The 20,458-nt window shown below is 54.9% G+C and overlaps 1 protein-coding gene across 2 annotated transcripts in view; it reads left to right on the top strand.

Moving 5' to 3' along the window:
• Positions 1 to 20,458, top strand: part of SCAP (SREBF chaperone) — a 64,295-nt gene that overhangs the window by 34,954 nt on the left and 8,883 nt on the right. For both annotated transcript variants that reach the window (XM_054057229.1, XM_054057230.1), the window contains 10 exons: positions 1,868 to 1,966; positions 3,611 to 3,829; positions 6,888 to 7,303; positions 9,129 to 9,323; positions 11,541 to 11,742; positions 13,271 to 13,386; positions 14,610 to 15,180; positions 16,022 to 16,107; positions 17,468 to 17,550; positions 18,308 to 18,474. In XM_054057229.1, the coding sequence (XP_053913204.1) occupies positions 1,868 to 1,966; positions 3,611 to 3,829; positions 6,888 to 7,303; positions 9,129 to 9,323; positions 11,541 to 11,742; positions 13,271 to 13,386; positions 14,610 to 15,180; positions 16,022 to 16,107; positions 17,468 to 17,550; positions 18,308 to 18,474 (2,154 nt within the window). The remainder of the gene's footprint in view (positions 1 to 1,867; positions 1,967 to 3,610; positions 3,830 to 6,887; positions 7,304 to 9,128; positions 9,324 to 11,540; positions 11,743 to 13,270; positions 13,387 to 14,609; positions 15,181 to 16,021; positions 16,108 to 17,467; positions 17,551 to 18,307; positions 18,475 to 20,458) is intronic.

Genomic DNA, 20,458 nt, shown 5'->3' with positions numbered 1-20,458 from the left:
GCTCCAGGAAAGCTGGAGAGGGACTTTTTCCAAGGACATGGAGTGACAGAACGAGGGGGAACGGCTTTAAACTGGAAGGGGAAGATTGAGATGAGACATTAGGAAGAACTTCTTCACCACGAGGCTGGGGAGGCCCTGGAACAGATTGTCCAGAGAAGTGGTGGCTGCTTCATCCCTGGAGGTGTTGAAGGCCACGTCGGATGGGGTTTGGAGCCCCTGATCCCGTGGGAGGTGTCCCTGCCTGTGGCTGAGGGTGGAACTGATTGGGCTTTGAGGTCCCTTCCAACCCAAACCATTCCATGTTTCTAACGTACCATCAACCAGAACCCCCAGATTCCATCCCTGGAGGTGTTGAGGGCCACGTTGGATGGGGTTTGGAGCCCCTGATCCAGTGGGAGGTGTCCCTGCCCATGGCCGAGGGTGGAACTGGATGGGCTTTGAGGTCCCTTCCCACCCAACCCATTCCATGATTCATTTGATGATTCTCCGCACGCTTTCTCCAGAGGAGGAACCTCACGGCTTTGCTGTCTGGTGGACACGGGGCAGCTGCTCTTCTGGAGGTTGCCACATGTCTCTTATCTCTATCCCTGAGACTGAAGGACACCACGGAGATAATGTGCTCGGATAACCGACGTTATCCTCCTTCCAAGGTGGACCTTTGCTCTCCGAGGGAGCAGCACCACCCTGAGGTCACGTAGATGCTTTCTGGTGTAGAACATCAGAAGAAGGAGATGTTTCTTCACTCAAGACTCCAATCAGGGATGGAATAGGTCTCCTTCTTCTCGGTTGCCTCTTGGCAGTGCAGCTTCTTCAGCAGAAAGGAATTCTTCTGGGTTTCATGGCTCTCCTTGTCCTAAAATAGCAGTTGGTTTCGGATGAGGAACGTAGAATCATGGATTGGGAAAGACCTTTGAGATTCTCGAGTCCACAACCGTCCCCGTCCACCACGGAACCAAATCCCTGAGCTCCTCATCTGCCCATCTTTGAAAGCCCTCCAGGGATGGGGACTCTTCCACCTCCCTGGGCAGCCTCTGTCCGTCCCTGAGAACCCTTTCGGTGAAGAAATAGTTCTTGATGTCCCATCTGAACCTCCCGTGGTGCACTTTAAGGTCATTTCCTCTCATCCGTTGGGAGAAGAACACGCACCTCACCACAACCTCCTTTCCAGGAGCTGCAGAGAGCCATGAGGTCTCCCCTCAGCCTCCTCTTCTCCAGGTTAAACACCCCCAGGGCCCTCAGATGTTCCTCACCATCCTTGTTCTCCAGCGCCTTCCCCACCTCCATTCCCTTCTCCAGACGTTCTCCATCCTCTCAAGGTCCTTCTTGGAGTGAGGGCCCCAAAACTGACCCCAGGATTCGAGGTGTGGCCTCACCAGCGCCGAGTCCAGGGGGACAATCCCTTCCCTTCTCCTGTGGCCACCCCAGGGCTGATCCAAGCCAGGCTGCTGGTGGCCTTCTTGGCCACCTGGGCCACCGCTGCCTCATGTTCCACTGCTCTCAACCAACATCTCCAGATCTTTGCTTGGTTGCACATACGCAGGGACCGAGAAGAGGAGGCTTGAGGGAACACAACACCTTTGGGTGGACGAACATGGAGATTTGAGGTCTGTGGACCAGAAGGAGACACGGTCACAAAGAGGTGACCAGGGCTGAGCATCTCCAGGTCCTTCTCCTCCAGGCAGCTTTCCAACCTTTTCTTCTCCAGGAGAAAGTTCTCCTTTCTTTTGGAACTCTCAACTGTTCCAAACTCCGGCTAAAATTTGTCCGTAAAGTCACCCCAGGTCTGCACTCGGGCAGGAGGTGGTTGAGTTTCTCTTCTTCTGAAGTTGGAATGTTGACCCTTCTGTGCCTTTTCTCCTGTCCGTAGGAGTTCTGCCTCTTCGCCGTCGTTGGCCTCGTGTCCGACTTCTTCCTGCAGATGTTTTTCTTCACCACCGTTCTGTCCATCGACATTCGCCGCATGGAGGTAAGGAAGCCACCGGAGCACGGGGGTTGGATTTGGATCTTCTCTACTGTTGAGGAAGGATGAAAGGAAGGAGCTCCTCTGATCTTCACTTTCTAAACAGAGAAGAGAGAGCTGGAGAAGTTCTACAGACGATCATAAAGGTTGGAGAAGACTTTCAAGATCACCAACCAAGACTTTCAGGAGTCCAACCATCAGCCCAACCCAACCGTGATGACTAAACTGTGTCCCCAAGTGCTCATCTTCGTGTTCTTTGAAGCCCTCCAAGGATGGAGACTCCACTGCCTCCCTGAGCAGCCTCTGCCAGGGCTTCACCGCTCTTTTCTTTCCCTCATATCCGATCTAAACCTCTCCTGGTGCAGCTCGAGGGCGTTTCTTCTTGTCCCATCCCCCTCGTTCCTTGGGAGAAGAACTCAGCGCCCACCCGACCACAACCTCCTTTCCAGGAGCTGCAGAGAGCCATGAGGTCTCCCCTCAGCCTCCTCTTCTCCAACTAAACACCTCCAGGTCCCTCAGATGTTCCTCATAACCCTTATTCTCCAGCCCCTTCCCACCTCCGTTCCCTTCTCCAGATGTTCTCCAGCCCCTCAAGGTCTTTCTTGGAGTGAGGGCCCCAAACTGACCCCAGGATTCAAGGTGTGACCTCACCAGCACCGAGTCCAGGTGGACAATCCCTTCCCTTCTCCTGTGGCCACCCCAGGGCTGATCCAAGCCAGGCTGCTGGTGGCCTTCTTGGCCACCTGGGCCACCGCTGCCTCATGTTCCACTGCTCTCAACCAACATCTCCAGATGTTTGCTTGGTTGCACATACGCAGGGACTGAGGAGAGGAGGCTTGAGGGAACACAACACCTTTGGGTGGATGAACATGGAGATTTGAGGTCTGTGGACCAGAAGGAGACACGGTCACAAAGAGGTGACCAGGGCTGAGCCAAGAAGAGAGCCGAGTGCCAGAGAGAAGTTGGACCACACTGACTCAAGGGTGAAGGTGGGAATGCAGACGTGGACGTATATCCAACAGCGCTGTCATCCTGGCTCAGCCCTGGGGTGGCCACAGGAGAAGGGAAGGGATTGTCCCCCTGGACTCAGCGCTGGTGAGGCCACACCTCGAATCCTGGGGTCAGTTTTGGGTCCTTCACTCCAAGAAGGACCTTGAGAGGATGGAGAACATCCAGAGAAGGCAACGGAGCTGAGGAAGGAGCTGGAGAACAAGGGTTGTGAGGAACATCTGAGGGCCCTGAGGGTGTTTAGTTGGAGAAGATGAGGCTGAGGGGAGACCTCATGGCTCTCTGCAGCTCCTGGAAAGGAGGTTGTGGTGAGGTGGGTGTTGGGCTCTTCTCCCAAGGGATGGCATGAGAGGAGATGGCCTCAAGCTGCACCAGGGGAGGCTTAGTTTGGAGAGTGGGAGATATTCCTTCATGGAAAAAGTGGTGAAGCCCTTTGGTGGTGGCATCTCCATCCCTGGAGGCCCTCAAAAAACCATTAAGCCGTGACGCTTGAGGCCATGGCTTTGTAGACACGGTTGGGTTGGGTTGATGGTTGAACCGGATGAGCTTTGAGATCTTCTCCAACCTCAATGATTCCATCATTCTCTTCTCTTGAGGAACCTCTTGACCGTGGCTCTCACAGCTTTGTTCTTCCCTCGGCAGCTCGCTGACCTGAACAAGCGCTTGCCGGCAGAAGCCTGCCTGCCGCCGGCCAAGCCCACCGGCCGCTCTCAACGCTACGAGCGGCAACCAGCTCTGCGACCGGCCACCCCTCACACCATCACCCTGCAACCCTCGTCCTTCAGGAACCTTCGCCTTCCAAAGAGGTTGCGGGTGATCTACTTCTTCGCCAGGACCCGCTTGGCCCAGAGACTCATCATGGTATGCCGGCTGGTGGTCGTCATCTCATCCCTCTTCCTGAAGGACACTTTCCCAACCCAAAAAAGCACAGAGTTTCTTCACCAAAGAGGTCCTCACAGAGGCTGTCCAGGAGGTGGTGGAGTCCCCACCACCTTGAACGCCTTGAAGGTGTTCAAAAGCTGCTCAGATGAGGTTCTCAGGGCTGTGGTGTAGTGGTGGACAGGTAGTGGTTGGACTCAATGATCTCAAAGGTCTTTTCCAACCAAACCATTCACCGATTGGGTGCGTTACTCCAGGGTTCTGCTCTTTTGGGAGATGTTTGGGTGATCTTCCGTAGGTTTTGATGTTTGCTTCGAGAGAAGAAGGTGCTTTTTGAAGTGGATTTTTGAGGAATGAATGAATGGAGGGAGACGTTTGCAGAGCAGAGGTCGTGGAATCGTTAGATTGGAGAAGACGTTTGAGATCATGGAGTCCAACCACTACTAAACCAAACCCCTGAGGACATCATCTGCCGCGGCTTTTGAACCCCTCCAGGGATGGGGCCTCCACCGCTTCGCTGGGCAACCTCTGCCAGGTCCTGACGACCCTTTTGGTGAAGGAGTTTCTCGCCATGTCCAACCTGAACCTCCCCCGGTGCAACTTGAGGCCATCTCCTCTCATCCCATCCCTTGGGAGAAGAGCCCAACACCCACCTCCCCACACCCTCCTCTCCAGGAGCTGCAGAGAGCCATGAGGTCTCCCCTCAGCCTCCTCTTCTCCAACTGAACACCCCCAGGTCCCTCAGCTGCTCCTCACAACCCTTATTCTTCAGCCCCTTCACCATCTTCATCGCTCTTCAGGTTTTGTTCCTGCCCATAATTTGGGCTGAAGACCTGGAGATACTTTGCTACCTGAATCGTGGACTCCTTAAGGATGGAAAAGACCTCTAAGATCATTCAGTCCAACCAAAGGCCGAGGCTTTTCCAGGTGGAACTGCAGCGGTTACACCATTCCTGGTCTTGAAGACCATCCAGGGATGTCCCTGCTTCTCCCATCTTTGGATATTAGGAAAAAGGTCTTCACTGAAAGGGTGAAACAAAGCAGAGGTTGTCCAGAGAGGTGGTGGAGTCCCCATCCCTGGAGGGGGTTGAGAGATCGGCAGATGAGGTGCTCAGAGATCTGGTTTAGTAGTGGACAGGGATGGTTGGACTTGATGATCTCAAAGGTCTTTTTCAACGGAGGCATTCTATGATCATCCTTGTTGTGGATGTCCATGGAAGAGGAGGAACGTGAGTGTCCTTCAGCTCTACCAACCCACAGCTTAGTCCGTTCTGGTCAACTGACACTATGGCAGTTTCAATCCAATTAATACATCCCCAAATGAACCTTGAAGGAAGCTTCTCCAGCCCTCTTTGAGGTCTTGGTCCTCACCACCAGCGAGGAGTCTCCTCCATGCTGTGCGTTCAGGTGGGAGATGTGGAGCTCTTCTTATCAGGTTGAGTTTGACGGCTCATGGAAACAACGCGGTGGTCGCTCTTTGTGCAACTCCTTCCCGTCTTCTTCGTAGAAGATAAAAGTGTCTCCCAGGACAACTGAGTGGAGGAGGACATCCCTTGGGTGGGGAGGTTGATCGTCAACCCAAGCAGAGCTGATGAGGTGGTGGAGATCATAGAATCCCCAAGTTGGAAAGGACCCATTGGATCATGGAGTCCAACCATTCTTAACACTCCTTAAACCATGGCCCTCAGCACTTCATCCACCCGTTCCTTAAACACCTCCAGGGAAGGCGACTCCACCCCCTCCAGTGCCGATGACTCTTTCCGTGAAGAATCTTTTCCTCATGTCCAGCCTGACCCTCCCCTGACGGAGCTTCAGGCCATTCCCTCTTGTCCTGTCCTCTGTCACTTGGGAGAAGAGCCCAACATCCTCCTCTCCACAACCTCCTCTCAGGCAGTTGTAGAGCACAATAAGGTCTCCCCTCAGCCTCCTCTTCTCCAGGCTGAACACCCCCAGGTCCATCAGCCGCTCCTCATCAGATGTTCTCCAGCTCCTCACCAGCTTCGTTGCTCTTCTCTGGACACGCTCCAGAGCCTCAACATCCTTCTTGTGGTGAGGGGTCCAGAACTGAACACAGTATTCGAGGTGCGGTCTCACCAGTGCTGAGTACAGAGGGAGAATCCCCTCCCTGGACCTGCTGGTGACCCCATTTCTGATACAAGCCAAGATGCCGTTGGCCTTCTTGGCCACCTGGGCACACTGCTGGCTCATGGTCAGTCGGTTGTGAACCATCACCCCCAGGTCCTTCTCCTCCGTGCAGCTCTCCAGCCACTCTTCCCCCAGTCTGGAGCACTGCAGGACCCCCAAGTGCAGGACCCGGCATTTGGCCTCGTTGAACCTCATCCCGTTGGTCTCGGCCCAGCGGTCCAACCTCTTCAGATCCCTTTGGAGCCTCCGTACCCTCCAGCAGATCCACACTTCCTCCCAGCTCAGTGTCACCTCCGAACTTGCTGAGGGTGCACTCGATGCCTTCATCCAGGTCATTGATGAAGACATTGAACAGAGCTGAACCCAATACCGAGCTCTGAGGAACCCCACTTATGACCGCCCTCCAGCTGGAGGTAACTCCATTGACCACCACTCTCCTTCCACCCCGGAGGGTGTCCCATCCAGGCCACAGTTTCCTAAGCAGAACACTGTGAGGAACTGTGTCAAAGGCTTTACCAAAGTCCAAGAAGACTCCACCACCGCCTTTCCCCCATCCCGTACTCGAGTGATTTTGTCATGACCGAAGCTCCTCCAGCCCTCTTTGAGGTCTTGGTCCTCACCACCAGCGAGGAGTCTCCTCCATGCTGTGCGTTCAGGTGGGAGATACGGAGCTCTTCTTATCAGGTTGAGTTTGACGGCTCATGGAAACGCGGTGGTCACTCTTTGTGCAACTCCTTCCGGTCTTCTTCTTAGAAGATAAAAGCGTCTCCCAGGACAACTGAGTGGAGGAGGACATCCTTTGGGTGGGGAGGTTGATCGTCAACCCAAGCAGAGCTGATGAGGTGGTGGAGATGGTGGAGGCCACTCGCTAAACTTCTCTCCTTGCTCATCGCAGGCCGGGACGGTGATCTGGATTGGAATCCTGGTTTACACGGATCCTGCTGGTCTCCGAACCTACCTCACGTCACAAGTGACGGAACAAAGTCCTTTGGGTGAAGCTGGTCTACCTCCTCTCCCTGTCCCTGGAGGAGTCCTACCTGCTGGAGACCCTAAGATTGACCTCTCCGTCTTCCCCTCGGACCCCGTGCAGCTGTCGGAGAACCAAACGCAGCAGCGAGAGCAGAAGTCAGGGATGGATCCGAGGAGCCAAGGGTGGCCCCGAGGACCAGAGGGCAAAGGGAACGGCCAGACGGAGCTGGGAACGGAAGCTGAGGTCACCTGGGGAGCAGAAGACGAGGAGATCTGGAGGAAGCTCTCCTTCAGACATTGGCCGTCCCTCTTCAGTTACTACAACATCACGTTGGCCAAAAGGCAAGTGAGGTGGCCTCGGGCGCCACCGGCGCTTGGGATTCCCTGTGGGATTGGACTTCCAAGTGGTTCTTCTGTCCTTCATCCTTCTGAGTTAGATCCTTTCCTTCTGGAATTCTTCATGATGAAAGTGGGGAGACACTGGGAAAGATTGCCCGGGGAAGTGGTGGCTGCCTCTTGAAGGCCACGTTGGGTGGAGTTTGGAGCAACCTGAGCCAACGGGAGGTGTCCTTCACCATGGCTGAGGGTGGAACTGGGTGGGCTTTGAGGTTCCTTCCAACCCAAACCATTCCATGATTCTAATTTGTCGTCAACCAGAACCTCCAGATCCCATCCCTGGAGGTGTTGAAGGCCACGTTGGATGGGGTTTGGATCACTCTGATCCAGTGGGAGGTGTCCCTGCCCGTTGCAGGGGGCGGAACTGGATGGGCTTTGAGGTTCTTTCCAACCCAAACCATTCCATGATTCTAATTTATCATCAACCAGAACCCCCAGATCCCATCCCTGGAGGTGTTGAAGGCCACATTGGATGGGCCTTGGAGCCCCTGATCCAGTGGGAGGTGTCCCTGCCCATGGCCGAGGGTGGAACTGGATGGGCTTTGAGGTCCCTTCCAACCCAAACCATTCTATGGTTCCATGATTCTAATTTGCCATCAACCAGAACCTCCAGATCCCATCCGTGGAGGTGCTGAAGGCCACGTTGGATGGCGCTTTGAGCAACCTGATCCAGTGGGAGGTGTCCCTGCCCATGGCAGGAGGTGGAACTGGATGGGCTTTGAGGTTCTTTCCAACCCAAACCATTCTATGGTTCCATGATTCTAATTTGTCATCAACCAGAACTTCCAGATCCCATCCCTGGAGGGGTTGAAGGCCACGTTGGATGGGGGTTGGATCACTCTGATCCAGTGGGAGGTGTCCCTACCCATGGCCGAGGGTGGAACTGGATGGGCTTTGAGGTTCTTTCCAACCCAAACCATTCTACGGTTCCATGATTCTAATTTGTCATCAACCACAACCCCCAGATCCCATCCCTGGAGGTGTTGAAGGCCACGTTGGATGGGCCTTGGAGCAACCTGAGCCAGTGGGAGGTGTCCTTCGCCATGGCTGAGGGTGGAACTGGGTGGGCTTTGAGGTCCCTTCCAACCCAAACCATTCCATGATTCTAATTTGTCGTCAACCAGAACCTCCAGATCCCATCCCTGGAGGTGTTGAAGGCCACGTTGGATGGGCCTTGGAGCCCCTGATCCAGTGGGAGGTGTTCTTCTCCATGGCCGAGGGTGGAACTGGATGGGCTTTGAGGTTCTTTCCAACCCAAACCATTCTATGGTTCCATGATTCTAATTTGCCATCAACCAGAACCTCCAGATTCCATCCCTGGAGGTGTTGAAGGCCACGTTGGATGGGGCTTGGAGTGACCTGATCCAGTGGGAGGTGTCCTTCTCCATGGCCGAGGGTGGAACTGGATGGGCTTTAAGGTTCTTTCCAACCCAAACCATTCTACGGTTCCATGATTCTAATTTGTCATCAACCACAACCCCCAGATCCCATCCCTGGAGATGTTGAAGGCCACGTTGGATGGGGTTTGGAGCCCCTGATCCAGTGGGAGGTGTCCTTCTCCATGGCAGGGGTTGGAACTGATGGCCTTTGAGGTCCCTTCCAACTCATTCCACGATCCTACAACAAATGTTTCAGAAGGGTCTTTCGAACCCATAGAATTACAGGACTGGAAGTTCATCCCCAGAACTGCTTCATGAGAAGATGAGAAGAAGCCTTCAAAGCTTTTTGTCTTGGTTCTTCCTAAGCCGTTGTCATCTTTCTCCTCCTCCAGATACATCAGCATCCTTCCGGCCATCCCTGTCACCTTCTACCTGAACCCACAAGAGGCCTTAGAAGTCCGTCACCCCCAGGAGGTCAACCGCTACCACCCCTTCCTTGCGTCGAGCGCTGCGAGGTTGGATGCTGAAGTTCAACCTGACCAAACCTCCTCCAAACTGCAAAGCCACCGAGATGTCACACTTTACAAGTAAGAGAATCTTTGATATGGTCCTCCTGACCACTCCTGGACTTGAGTTGGGACATGGATCTGGTGGAATGACACCATGAGGAGGCCATGGAGGTGATCCAAGGGCTGGAGAACCTCATATATGAGGACAGAAAGGGTGGGACATGGATCTGGTGGAACGAGACCATGAGGAGGCCATGGAGGTGATCCAAGAGCTGGAGAACCTCATATATGAGGAGAGAATGGGTGGGACATGGATCTGGTGGAACGAGACCATGAGGAGGCCATGGAGGTGATCCAAGGGCTGGAGAACCTCATAGATGAGGACAGAATGGGTGGGACGTGGATCTGGTGGAATGAGACCATGAGGAGGCCATGGAGGTGATCCAAGGGCTGGAGAACCTCATATATGAGGACAGAATGGGTGGGACGTGGATCTGGTGGAACGAGACCAGAGGAGGCCATGGAGGTGATCCCAGGGCTGGAGAACCTCATAGATGAGGACAGAATGGGTGGGACGTGGATCTGGTGGAACGAGACCAGAGGAGGCCATGGAGGTGATCCCAGGGCTGGAGAACCTCATAGATGAGGACAGGCTGAGAGAGTTGGGGTTGTTCAGCCTGGAGAAGGCTCCGAGGAGACCTTAGAGAGACCTTCCAGTACCTGAAGGGGCTCCAGGAAAGCTGGAGAGGGACTTTCTCCGAGGGTCTGGAGTGATGGGACGAGGGGGGATGGATTGAAATTGGAAGGAGGAAGATTTAGATGGGACATTAGGAAGAAATTCATGAAGATGAGAGTGGGGAGGCCCAGGTTGCCCAGAGCAGTGGTGACTGCTCCATCCCTGGAGGTGTTGAAGGCCACGTTGGATGGGCCTTGGGCAGCCTGATCCAGTGGGAGGTGTCCTTCTCCATGGCCGAGGGTGGAACTGGATGGGCTTTAGAGGTCCCTTCTGACCCAAACCATTCTATGGTTCCATGATTCTAATTTGTCATCAACCAGAACCCCCAGATCCCATCCCTGGAGGTGTTGAAGGCCACGTTGGATGGCGCTTGGAGCCCCTGATCCCGTGGGAGGTGTCCCTGCCCACAGCAGGAGGTGGAACCGGATGGGCTTTGAGGTCCCTTCCAACCCAAACCATTCCATGTTTCTAACGTACCATCAACCAGAACCCCCAGATCCCATCCCTGGAGGTGTTGAAGGCCACGTTGGATGGGCCTTGGAGCCCCTGCTCCAGTGGGAGGTGTCCCAGCCCATGGCTGAGGGTGGAACTGGATGGGCTTTGACCTTAAGTCCCTCATCTGCCCATCTTTGGAAGCCCTCCAGGGATGGGGACTCCACCACCTCCCTGGACCGCCTCTGCCGGGGCCTGAGGACCTTCTCATGGAAGAACTTCTTCTGGATGTCCAATCTGACCCTCTCCTGGTGCAGCTTGAGGCCATTCCCTTCTCCTGTCCTCTGTCACTCTGGAGAAGACCCCAACACCCTCCTCTCCACACCCTCCTCCAGAGCGATGAGGTCTCCCCTCCGCCTCCTCTTCTCCAGGATGAACACCTCCATGTCCTTCAGCTGCTCCTCATGACCATTGTTTTCCAGATCTTTTATGAGCTTTACTTTTCTCTGGAAACCCTCCAGGACCTCAATGTCCTTCTTGGAATGAGGGGTCCAGAATTGAAGCCAAGATTTGAGGTGTGGCCTCATCAGCCCCGAGTCCAGGAGGAGAACCTCCTCCCTGGACCAACCACGCGTGTAACAATGTTCTTCATTGATGAATCCATGGAGAACGTCTCTCACCATGGCTTTGGCTCCGTCTCTCCCACCGGGATGTGGCCTCACCCGTTCCAGAGGAGCAGAACCTCCTCTCTGGACCAACCACGCGTGTAACTCTTCCACAATGTTCTCCAGTGATGAATCCATGGAAGATGTCTCTCACCATGGCTTTGGCTCCGTCTCTCCCACCGGGATGTGGCCTCACCAGCCCCAAGTCCAGGAGGAGATCCTCCTCCCTGGACCAACCACGCGTGGTAACTCTTCCACAGTGTTCTTCAGTGATGAATCCATGGAGAATGTCTCTCACCATGGCTTTGTCTCTGTCTCTCCCACCGGGATGTGGCCTCACCCGTTCCAAGTCCAGGAGGAGATCCTCCTCCCTGGACCAACCACGCGTGTAACGATGTTCTTCAGTGATGAATCCATGGAGAACGTCTCTCACCATGGCTTTGTCTCTGTCTCTCCCACCAGGGTGGCAGCTCTTGGTCTGGCGTCGGGTATCATCCTGGTCCTCCTGCTCTTCTGCCTCTACAAAGTCTTCTGCCCGAAGAACTATGGCCAGAACGGGTTGTCCCACAGCAGGAGGAAGAGGGGGGACCTACCCTGTGACGACTACGGCTACTCCCCACCGGAGACCGAGATCGTCCCCTTGGTTCTCAGAGGACACCTCATGGTAGGTCAGAAGGATCAGGTCCTTAAAAGAAAGTTCTTGGACTTCTTTGTGCCTCACATCTCCAGAGAGCCCTTTGAGAAGCTTCCAGGACTGAAAGGAGCTCCAGGAAAGCTGGAGAGGGACTTCTCCTGAGGGTCTGGAGTGATGGGACGAGGGGGAACGGCTTTAAGTTGGAATGGGAAGATGGTTGAGATGAGACATTAGGAAGAAAGTCTTAATGGAGAGGGTGGGGAGGACCTGGAATGGGTTGCGCAGAGAAGCAGTGGCTGCTCCATCTCTGGAGGTGTTGAAGGCCACGTTGGATGGGGCTTGGAGCCCCTGATCCAGTGGGAGGTGTCCCTCTCCCTTGTAGGTGGTGGAACTGATTGGGCTTTGAGGTCTTTGAGGTCCCTTCCAACCCAAACCATTCCACGTTTCTAACGTACCATCAACCAGAACCCCCAGATTCCATCTCTGGAGGTGTTGAAGGCCACGTTGGATGGTGTTTGGAGCCCCTGATCCAGTGGGAGATGTCCCTGCCCATGGCAGAGGTTGGAACTGGATGGGCTTTGAGGTCCCTTCCAACCCAAACCATTCCACGTTTCTAACGTACCATCAACCAGAACCCCCAGATCCCATCCCTGGAGGTGCTGAAGGCCACGTTGGATGGGCTTTGGAGCCCCTGATCCAGTGGGAGGTGCCCTTCTCCCTCATAGGTGGTGGAACTGATTGGCCTTTGAGGTCTTTGAGGTCCCTTCCAACCCATTCCATGATTCTATGAGATGAAGTTTCTCACCTCCGCGGTTCCTCAGGCAGACGTGAGGTGGTTTTCCAGGTCCAGAAGTTCTCGGTGTCGCTGTGCTTTCAGCTTTGCTTCTTCTTCTTTCCCAGGATGGGCTTTGAGGTCCCTTCCAACCCAAACCATTCCATGTTTCTAACGTACCATCAACCAGAACCCCCAGATTCCATCCCTGGAGGTGTTGAAGGCCACGTTGGATGGGCTTTGGAGCCCCTGATCCAGTGGGAGGTGTCCCTCTCCCTCGTAGGGGGTGGAACTCATTGGGTTTTGAGGTTTTTGAGGTCCCTTCCAACCCAACTATGATTCAATGAGATGAAGTTTCTCACCTCTGCGGTTCCTCAGGCAGACGTGAGGTGGTTTTCCAGGTCCGGAAGGTCTCGGTGTCGCTGTGCTTTCAGCTTTGCTTCTTCTTCTTTCCCAGGATGGGCTTTGAGGTCCCTTCCAACCCAAACCATTCCACGTTTCTAACGTACCATCAACCAGAACCCCCAGATCCCATCCCTGGAGGTGTTGAAGGCCACGTTGGATGGGCTTTGGAGCCCCTGATCCAGTGGGAGGTGCCCCTCTCCCTCGTAGGTGGTGGAACTGATTGGCCTTTGAGGTCTTTGAGGTCCCTTCCAACCCAACCGTGATTCTATGAGATGAAGTTTCTCACCTCCGCGGTTCCTCAGGCAGACGTGAGGTGGTTTTCCAGGTCCAGAAGGTCTCGGTGTCGCTGTGCTTTCAGCTTTGGTTCTTCTTCTTCCCCAGGACATCGAATGTTTGGCCAGCGATGGGATGCTTCTCGTCAGCTGCTGCCTGGTGGGACAGATCCGCGTGTGGGACGCTCAGACCGGGGACTGCCTCACCGTCATTCCCAAACCGAGGTGAGGTGTGACTCTACCAAGTCATGCGTTGTGGTCCTTCCACAATCCTGGTGCGAATGTCTCTATGGGCAAGAAGCCTTCTCCACCAGAGGAGGGGGGACAACTCACCTTGGATTCATTGAATCCTGGAATGGGGTGGGTTAAAGGGACCTCAAAGCCCATCCAGTTCCACCCCCATGGGCAGGGACACCTCCCACTGGATCAGGGGCTCCAAGGCCCATCCAACGTGGCCTTCAAGACCTCCAGGGATGGGATCTGGGGGTTCAGGTTGATGGCAAGTTGGAATCCTGGAATGGTTTGAGTTGGAAGGGACCTCAAAGCCCATCCATTCCAACCTCCTGCCATGAGCAGGGACACCTCCCACTGGATCAGGGGCTCCAAACCCCATCCAACGTGGCCTTCAACACCTCCAGGGATGGGATCTGGGGGTTCTGATGATGGCAAGTTACAATCCTGGAATGCTTTGGGTTGGAAGGGACCTCAAAGCCCATCCAGTCCAACCCCTGCCATGGGCAGGGACACTTCAAACCATCAGGTTGCTCCAAGCCCCATCCAACGTGGCCTTCAAGATCTCCAAGGATGGAATCTGGAGGTTCAGGTTGATGGAATGTTAGAATTCTGGAATGGTTTGAGTTGGAAGGGACCTCAAAGCCCATCCGGTTCCAACCTCCTGCCATGGGCAGGGACACCTCCCACTGGATCAGGGGCTCCAAACCCCATCCAACGTGGCCTTCAACACCTCCACGGATGGGATCTGGGGGTTCTGATGATGGCAAGTTACAGTCCTGGAATGGTTTGGGTTGGAAGGGACCTCAAAGCCCATCCAGTCCAACCCCTGCCATGGGCAGAGACACTTTCCCCTGGCTCAGGTTGCTCCAAGCACCATCCAACGTGGCCTTCAACACCTCCAGGGATGGAATCTTGGGGTTCTGGTTGGTGGCAAGTCAGAATCCTGGAATGGTTTGAGTTGGAAGGGACCTCAAAGCCCATCCAGTTCCACCCCCATGGGCAGGGACACCTCCCACTGGCTCAGGTTGCTCCAAGCCCCATCCAACGTGGCCTTCAGCACCTCCAGGGATGGGATCTGGGGGTTCTCGTTGATGGGAAGTCAGAATTATGGACCGATGAGATGCTTTGTGTTGGAAGGGACCTCAAAGCCCATCGAGTTCCACCCCCTGCCCCGGGCAGGGACACCTCCCACCCGTTTTCTTCTTGTGTTTCAGGTTGCGAAGAGACAGCAGCGGTATCTTTGATTACCAGGAAAGTTGGGACCACAGTCCGGATACCAAGAACGGTCTGGAGGACTCTTTTGAGAGCAACCACCAACTGAAGAGGACCCTCAACCCTCCTCAACCTCCTCTTTTTTGCGACCAACCGGACCTCACTTCTCTCATCGACACCAACTTCTCCGAACGAGTGAAGGTGCCCGAGTCGGAGACGCGTCTCCGCTCGGTGGCCAATCGCCAGAAGGAGACGGGTTATGACTTCAGCAGCTTGGTTGGGAAGGTCTACCAAGAACACGGCACCTCCAACTCCATGACCTTCTCGGGCTTCTCGGCACCGCACGGTCAGGCCGCCTTCTGCGTAGGGAGCGGTAGTCCTCGCTCCCGGAGCTGTGGGACCGAGGAGGGGATCTGCGGTAACCGTAGGAGAAGCCTCGGAGATGAGACTTTTATGGGATTTGACAAAGCGTCATCGCTTCCTTCCTGGGGAGGAGACTTGGAGAGCTCCGTCTGGAGCCTGGAGCTGCAAGGGAACCTCATTGTGGCCGGCCGGAGTAACGGGAAGCTGGAGGTGAGGAATCATGGCTTCACCGGCTTGGAAAAGACCTTTGAGATCATTAAACCCAACCCTACCTTATCCACTTATATCCCTGAGCGTCTCATCTACCCCGTGTCTTGAAGGCCACCAAGGATGGGGATCCACCACCTCCCTGGCGTCTTTCCCACTGATTTTCTCCTTCAGTGAGGTCTGTTCGTAGAATCATAGAATGGTTTGGGTTGGAAAGGCCTTCAAGATCATCCGGTTCCAACCTCCTGCCATGGGCAGGGACACCTCCCACTGGATCAGGGGCTCCAAACCCCATCCAACGTGGCCTTCAACCCCTCCAGGGATGGGGTCTGAGGGTTCTGGTTGATGGTAAGTTAGAAACATGGAATGGTTTGGGTTGGAAGGGACCTCAAAGCCCATCCAGTTCCACCCTTGCCATGGGCAGAGACACCTCCCACGGGATCAGGTTGCTCCAAGCCCCATCCAACGTGGCCTTCAACCCCTCCAAGGATGGAGCAGCCACCACTTCTCTGGACAACCTCTTCCAGGGTTTCCCCACTCTCATCGTCATTTCTTCCTAACGTCACATCTAAGTCTTCTCCTTCCGCTTTAAAGCCGTTTCCCTTCATCCTGGTCCAGGTGGATCTGGATGATCTTTGAGGTCCCTTCCAACCCAAACCATTCCATGATTCGGTGTTGACGATGAACCACCAGGGCCAAATGGGAGCTTCCTCCAAGCTCCACCACTAAGGGTTGGACACCTGAGAGGTTGAGGGATGTTTGTGACACGGTGTGGATGGAAAAACTCCTCAAGGGACAATGATCTTCCAGGCAGGACCATGACCTGAACTTCTTCTCCTTCCAGGTTTGGGATGCGATCGAGGGGACCCTCCGTAGCAGTAACGATGAAGGTCAATCGGGCATCACAGCGCTCGTTTTCCTCAACAACAGGTAATTAATTGCGTTGGTGGTCGTAGGAGAAGAGTTTGGGTTGGAGAGGACCTCAAAGCCCATCTGGTTCCATCCTCTGCCATGGGCAGGGACACCTCCCGCTGGATCAGGGGCTCCAAACCCCATCCAACGTGGCCTTCAACACCTCCAGGGATGGAATCTGGGGGTTCTGGTTGATGGTGCGTTAGAAACATGGAATGGTTTGGGTTGGAAGGGACCTCAAAGCCATCCAGTTCCACCCCATGCCATGAGCAGGGACACCTCCCGCTGGCTCAGGTTGCTCCAAGACCCATCCAACGTGGCCTTCAACCCCTCCAGGGATGGAGCAGCCACAGCTTCTTTGGACAATCTGATCCAGGGTCTCCCCACCTTCATCGTGAAGAAATTCTTCCTCCTGTCTGTCTCCAAAGAGAAGAACCCATGGGGTAAACGAAGTCCCTGTGCTCCTCCTGCTGAGGGAATCGCTTGGGAAGACTCTCCCTTCCCATATGTCCACCTCTCCAGGTGGAAACGGTGGAGGAAGCTTTCCTGGGTCCAGATCTGCTCCAGTAGACGCTTCTTCTTCATGCTCTTCCATCCCATCAGGCTGCCCAAGGCCCCATCCGACCTATCTACGAGGACAGATTGGAGAGTTGGGGTTGTTCAGCCTGGAGAAGGCTCTGAGGAGACCTTCGAGCAGCTTCCAGCGCTGAAAGGAGCTCTGAGAAAGCTGGAGAGGACCTCTGGATCAGGGAGGACAGGAATAGGACCAGGAGGGACAGTTTGAAGCTGAAAGAGAGGAGATTGAGATGAGATCTTAGGAAGAAATGTTCTCCTGGGAGGGTGGGGAGACCCTGGAATAGGTTGCCCAGAGACGTGGTGGCTGCTCCATCCCTGGAGGTGTTGAAGGCCACGTTGGATGGGCCTTGGAGCCCCTGATCCAGTGGGAGGTGTCCCTGCCCATGGCAGGAGGTGGAACCGGATGGGCTTTGAGGTCCCTTCCAAACCACTCTATGGTTCCATGTTTCTCACTCACCATCAACCAAACCCCCAGGTCCCATCCCTGGAGGTGTTGAAGGCCACGTTGGATGGGCTTTGGAGCCCCTGATCCAGTGGGAGGTGTCCCTGCCCATGGCAGAGGTGGAACCGGATGGGCTTTGAGGTCCCTTCCAACCCAAACCATCCCATGTTTCTAACGTACCATCAACCAGAATCCCCAGATCCCATCCCTGGAGGTGTTGAAGGCCACGTTGGATGGGGTTTGGATCCCCCGATCCAGTGGGAGGTGTCTCTGCCCATGGCAGAGGTGGAACCGGATGGGCTTTGAGGTCCCTTCCAACCCAACCCATTCCATGATTTCTTGGCCCTCTTTCTCGCTCAGGATCGTCGCTGCCCGCTTGAACGGCTCCTTGGATTTCTTCTCGTTGGAGACACACACGTCCTTGAACCCCCTGCAGTTCCGAGGTGAGCGAATGTCCCGGCTTTGTCCCAAGAAGCTCCACTGAGCCTTTTCCTCTTCCTTTGCCACTGACTCTTCCTCACACCCACCTCGTATCCCACCCCGGATGTCCATCCAGACCGGGGCAGCGAGAAGCTGGAGAGCAGCTCTGCAGAAAGGCATCTGGAGCTTCTGGTTGATCCCAAGTGGAACGTCAGCCAACAGTGCCCTGATAGCCATGAGGTCCCCCCTCAGCCTCTTCTTCTCCAGGCTGAACACCCCCAGGTCCCTCAGCTGCTCTCACAACCCTTGTTCTCCAGCCCCTTCCCCACCTCCGTTCCTTTCTCCAGATGTTCTCCAACCCCTCAAGGTCTTTCTTGGAGTGAGGGACCCAAAACTGAACCAGGATTCAGGAGGACAATGCCTTCCCTTCTCCTGTGGCTGAGCCAAACCAGGCTGCTGGTGGCCTTCTTGGCCACCTGGGCCACTCCTGGCTCACGTTCAGCCGCTGTTGACCACCACCTCCAGGTCCTTCTCCTCCAGGCAGCTTCCCCCACGCCTGGAGCTGCACGGGGTTGGTGTGTCCCAAGTGTAGGACCCAACACTAAACCTGGTGGAACCCCATGGTGTTGACCTCATCCCATGGAGCCACCCTGTCCAGCTCCCTCTGTAGATCCTCCCCTTCCAGCAGATCAACGCTTCCTCCCATCTTGGTGTCATCATTAAGGCTTCTCCCACCGGTTCTGGTTGACGTTGAGTCCTCCGCCGTTTGTTTCACCGCAGGAACCCCCGGGAGAAGCAGCGTCCCATCGTCGCCGGTGGTCAGCAGCCTCGACATCATCGTCTGCCAACTCACCCACACGGTGTCCTGCGCCCACCAGAAGCCCATCACGGCGCTGAAGGCCGCGGCCGGACGTTTGGTCACCGGTAGCCAGGACCATACTTTGAGGGTAAGGGTTCCTTGAAAGGTGGCTTCTCAGCAGCTTTGTGGAACGCAAGGTGGTCTCCTCCGTGGGTCGAAGCAGAGCTGGTGGGTTGAAGACCACGTTGGATGAGGTCTTGAGCAGCGCGGTCGAGGAGAATCGGAGAAGGGTTTGGGTTGGATGGGACCCTTAAAGATCATCCAGTTGTGAGAATCATGGAATGGGTTGGAAGGGACCTCAAAGCTCCTCCAGTTCCACCTCCTTCCATGAGCGGGGACACCTCCCACTGGATCAGAGTGATCCAAACCCCATCCAACGTGGCCTTCAACCCCTCCAGGGATGGGACAGGCAAAGGAGGTGTTGGAACCGGATGACCTCTAAGGGTCCACAGCAGAGGTGTTGGAACTGGATGATCTCTAAGGGTCCACAGCAGAGGTGTTGGAACCGGATGACCTTTAAGGTCCACAGCAGAGGTGTTGGAACCGGATGACCTCTAAGGGTCCACAGCAGAGGTGTTGGAACCGGATGACCTTTAAGGTCCACAGCAGAGGTGTTGGAACCGGATGACCTTTAAGGTCCACAGCAGAGGTGTTGGAACCGGATGACCTTTAAGGTTCACAGCAGAGGTGTTGGAACTGGATGACCTTTAAGGTCCACAGCAGAGGTGTTGGAACCGGATGACCTTTAAGGTCCCACAGCAGAGGTGTTGGAACTGGATGACCTTTAAGGTCCACAGCAGAGGTGTTGGAACTGGATGACCTCTAAGGTTCCACAGCAGAGGTGTTGGAACTGGATGACCTTTAAGGTCCACGGCAGAGGTGTTGGAACTGGATGACCTCTAAGGTCCCACAGCAGAGGTGTTGGAACTGGATGACCTCTAAGGTTCCACAGCAGAGGTGTTGGAACTGGATGACCTTTAAGGTCCCACAGCAGAGGTGTTGGAACCGGATGACCTTTAAGGTCCCACAGCAGAGGTGTTGGAACTGGATGACCTTTAAGGTCCACAGCAGAGGTGTTGGAACTGGATGACCTTTAAGGTCCACTGGATGACCTTTAAGGTCCACAGCAGAGGGGTTGGAACCGGATGACCTTTAAGGTCCACTGGATGACCTCTAAGGTCCACAGCAGAGGTGTTGGAACTGGATGACCTCTAAGGTTCCACAGCAGAGGTGTTGGAACCGGATGACCTTTAAGGTCCACAGCAGAGGTGTTGGAACTGGATGACCTTTAAGGTCCACAGCAGAGGTGTTGGAACTGGATGACCTTTAAGGTCCACAGCAGAGGTGTTGGAACTGGATGACCTTTAAGGTCCCACAGCAGAGGTGTTGGAACTGGATGACCTCTAAGGTCCACAGCAGAGGTGTTGGAACCGGATGACCTTTAAGGTCCACAGCAGAGGTGTTGGAACCGGATGACCTTTAAGGTCCACAGCAGAGGTGTTGGAACCGGATGACCTTTAAGGTCCACAGCAGAGGTGTTGGAACCGGATGACCTCTAAGGTCCACAGCAGAGGTGTTGGAACCGGATGACCTTTAAGGTCCACGGCAGAGGTGTTGGAACCGGATGACCTTTAAGGTCCACGGCAGAGGTGTTGGAACTGGATGACCTTTAAGGTCCCACAGTAGAGGTGTTGGAACCAGATGACCTTTAAGGTCCACAGCAGAGGTGTTGGAACCGGATGACCTTTAAGGTCCACAGCAGAGGTGTTGGAACTGGATGACCTTTAAGGTCCCTTCCAACTCAAACCGTTCTATGATTCAATGTCCGCACCCCAAGTGTTTGGGATGGGGCGGTTGGAGACCAATCCAGTGGTTCCTGAAGCTCTTGGATGGGGCTCTTGGTTGGAGTTAGAAGAGACCTCTGCGTGATGGCTCGTACTGAACGCTGAGATCCTTCCGCCTTAGGGTTGGATCACTTCATGAGGAGCAGGACCTCCGTTCTGTCTTCATCAGAGACTCATGGACGCCGGAGAAGACCCTTAAGATCATGGAATGATGGAATGGGTTGGGTT

The sequence above is a fragment of the Cuculus canorus genome, chromosome 2, assembly GCF_017976375.1.
Source record: "Cuculus canorus isolate bCucCan1 chromosome 2, bCucCan1.pri, whole genome shotgun sequence".
In the NCBI taxonomy this organism is placed as follows: domain Eukaryota; kingdom Metazoa; phylum Chordata; class Aves; order Cuculiformes; family Cuculidae; genus Cuculus; species Cuculus canorus.
The sequence above is the reverse complement of the archived record's forward strand: the minus strand, read 5'-3'. Positions and strand labels throughout refer to the sequence as shown.